At 29.9% G+C, this 2,012-nt stretch overlaps 1 protein-coding gene across 1 annotated transcript; it reads left to right on the forward strand.

Moving 5' to 3' along the window:
* Window positions 1-1,157: 1,157 nt before the first annotated feature.
* LOAG_13088 (netrin receptor unc-5) lies at window positions 1,158-1,800 on the forward strand (the record flags this gene model as incomplete). The annotated part of the gene is made up of 2 exons (XM_003148599.1): window positions 1,158-1,280; window positions 1,600-1,800. 2 exons carry the CDS (start codon window positions 1,158-1,160, stop codon window positions 1,798-1,800), a joined length of 324 nt encoding a protein of 107 aa, XP_003148647.1.
* Window positions 1,801-2,012: the final 212 nt, after the last annotated feature.

Raw genomic sequence — 2,012 nt, forward strand, 5'->3', positions numbered from 1 at the left:
AAAAAAAAAATTTAAGGATTTTGATGAATTTTTTTAGGAATAAAATAGCCATTATACGGATAGGAGCGCAGTTGTTGTCACAAATATGTAAATATTGGACGGAAATAATATTGATGACATACGTCGGGTATCTGTGAATTTCAGTTCTTCATCCGAAAAGAAAGGAAATTGAGGAAGAAGAATCATTTCCTCTCTATCTTCGTACTTTGTAAATTATTACTTGAATCGTTTCTTCTGTGCTTCATCGAGACTGACGAATACGTGAAAGAGACGTTGTTGCGATTTCCTTCTTTCATAACACTATACTGAATACTAACTACAGCTAATTATCGCTGCTATCAGTACTGATTATTGTTATTTGAGAACATACTGTTATCATCGCTATTAATACCATCGTTACTCTTATCAGTGATATTATGATAAGCTATTTGATAAGATTAATTCTAGTTTCAAACCTAATTTGTAAATTATCACTTATTTTGCATATCGTTTTAATTTAATTCTATTCCCAATTGTTCTTTTTTTTGGCTCCTTTTCTTTCTTCTTCTTCTTCTAGTCTTTTGCGGCAAATTTAGTTTTCGCTTAATTCAAAGGAAAACCGATTTTTAGCTTTGATATTGAAACCAAAATCAAAAACGTTAGAAAGCATTAATGGCACAGGCGGTACTATCAGAAGACAGAAAAGCACTTGCCGATGCGACAATCCTTCACACTTTCCACCAGAAGATAACTGTTCCTTTTTATGCCCTTTGCTAAGTGCCATTTGCTTCGATCAACCGATTTTCCCCTTTTTTTTTTTCTTATCTATTTTTATTTTTGTTTACTTATTGACTTTTATGACGCACAGAATAGTTTTTCTTTTCTTTTTTCTTTTTTTCTCTACTTACCATATCATATTTGTTTTGCCGTTATTCTTTTTGCTTTTTTTTTTGATAATTTTTATTGTTTATTTAGCATTTTGCCTTTTTTTTTCCTGTTATTATTTTTCCTGTCATAGATTTAGTAATCAAATAAGATTTTATTAGGCAAATAAGACTTCAATATTTTTAATAAGAAATTCTTCAAAAGATGCAAAATAATTATACGATTAAAAAAAAAAAAGCGTTAAAAATAAAATTGATTGCAAATTTTCGGAAAACATTTGATACTTTACAGTGATGGATGAAATTGCCTTAATTGAATCACCACAATCCACGTATATAACACGTTCACGGAATGCGACATTAACGTGTCGAGCGCTTAATGCTAAACGAATACGTTTCAAATGTAACGGACGATGGGTATATATTTGTATAATTTTAAAATAAACAAACATTGTTGTTTAAATCACATTAATTTTTGACAATTTTTAATGTGAATGCAAATTCCTTGAAATTCAACTTTTTTTTGAATTAGATTTAAATTCTTTAAAATTTATCGCAATTATTCTCAGCATTTTCCCATAACTGCAGTATTCAATAATGGCGCAACATTACTTATTTACATGGATGTGTTATCTGGAAAAAAAAAAAGAAAGAAAGAAAAAGTAACCGGCTTGAATCATTTTGTTTAATCAGATTATTTTATTTGAATCATTCAAAACTGAACTTTTATTATTAGTTGGACGATTCACGCCATAATGTATCGCAAGAAACAGATGCCGCTACCCATTTGCCATTCTACAAAGCAACCGTTGAAATTGATCGTCAGGAATTAAATATTCATCCCGGTGATTTCACGTGTCAGTGTTATGCTTCCACTGATTCTGACGTACAAGTGGTTCGTTCTGAATCAGCACGTGTCCGTATCGCATGTAAGTGAAATATTTCTTTTTCATTTACTATTTATCATTTCTATTATTTCAAGCCATTAGCTTAATTAATTTCCTGCTAAAGCTTTTAGGGAATGCTCGAAATTTTTGAAAATTGGTTGGAAATTCGTTTACCTTTTATTAGTTGGAGCATTTTAATGAAATTAATTAAATTTCACAAATGTAATTGAAACGTTGCATTTTGCTGTTTTCTTAATGCAAT

Source organism: Loa loa (assembly GCF_000183805.2).
Source record: "Loa loa unplaced genomic scaffold supercont3.3, whole genome shotgun sequence".
Taxonomy (NCBI): Eukaryota; Metazoa; Nematoda; class Chromadorea; order Rhabditida; family Onchocercidae; genus Loa; species Loa loa.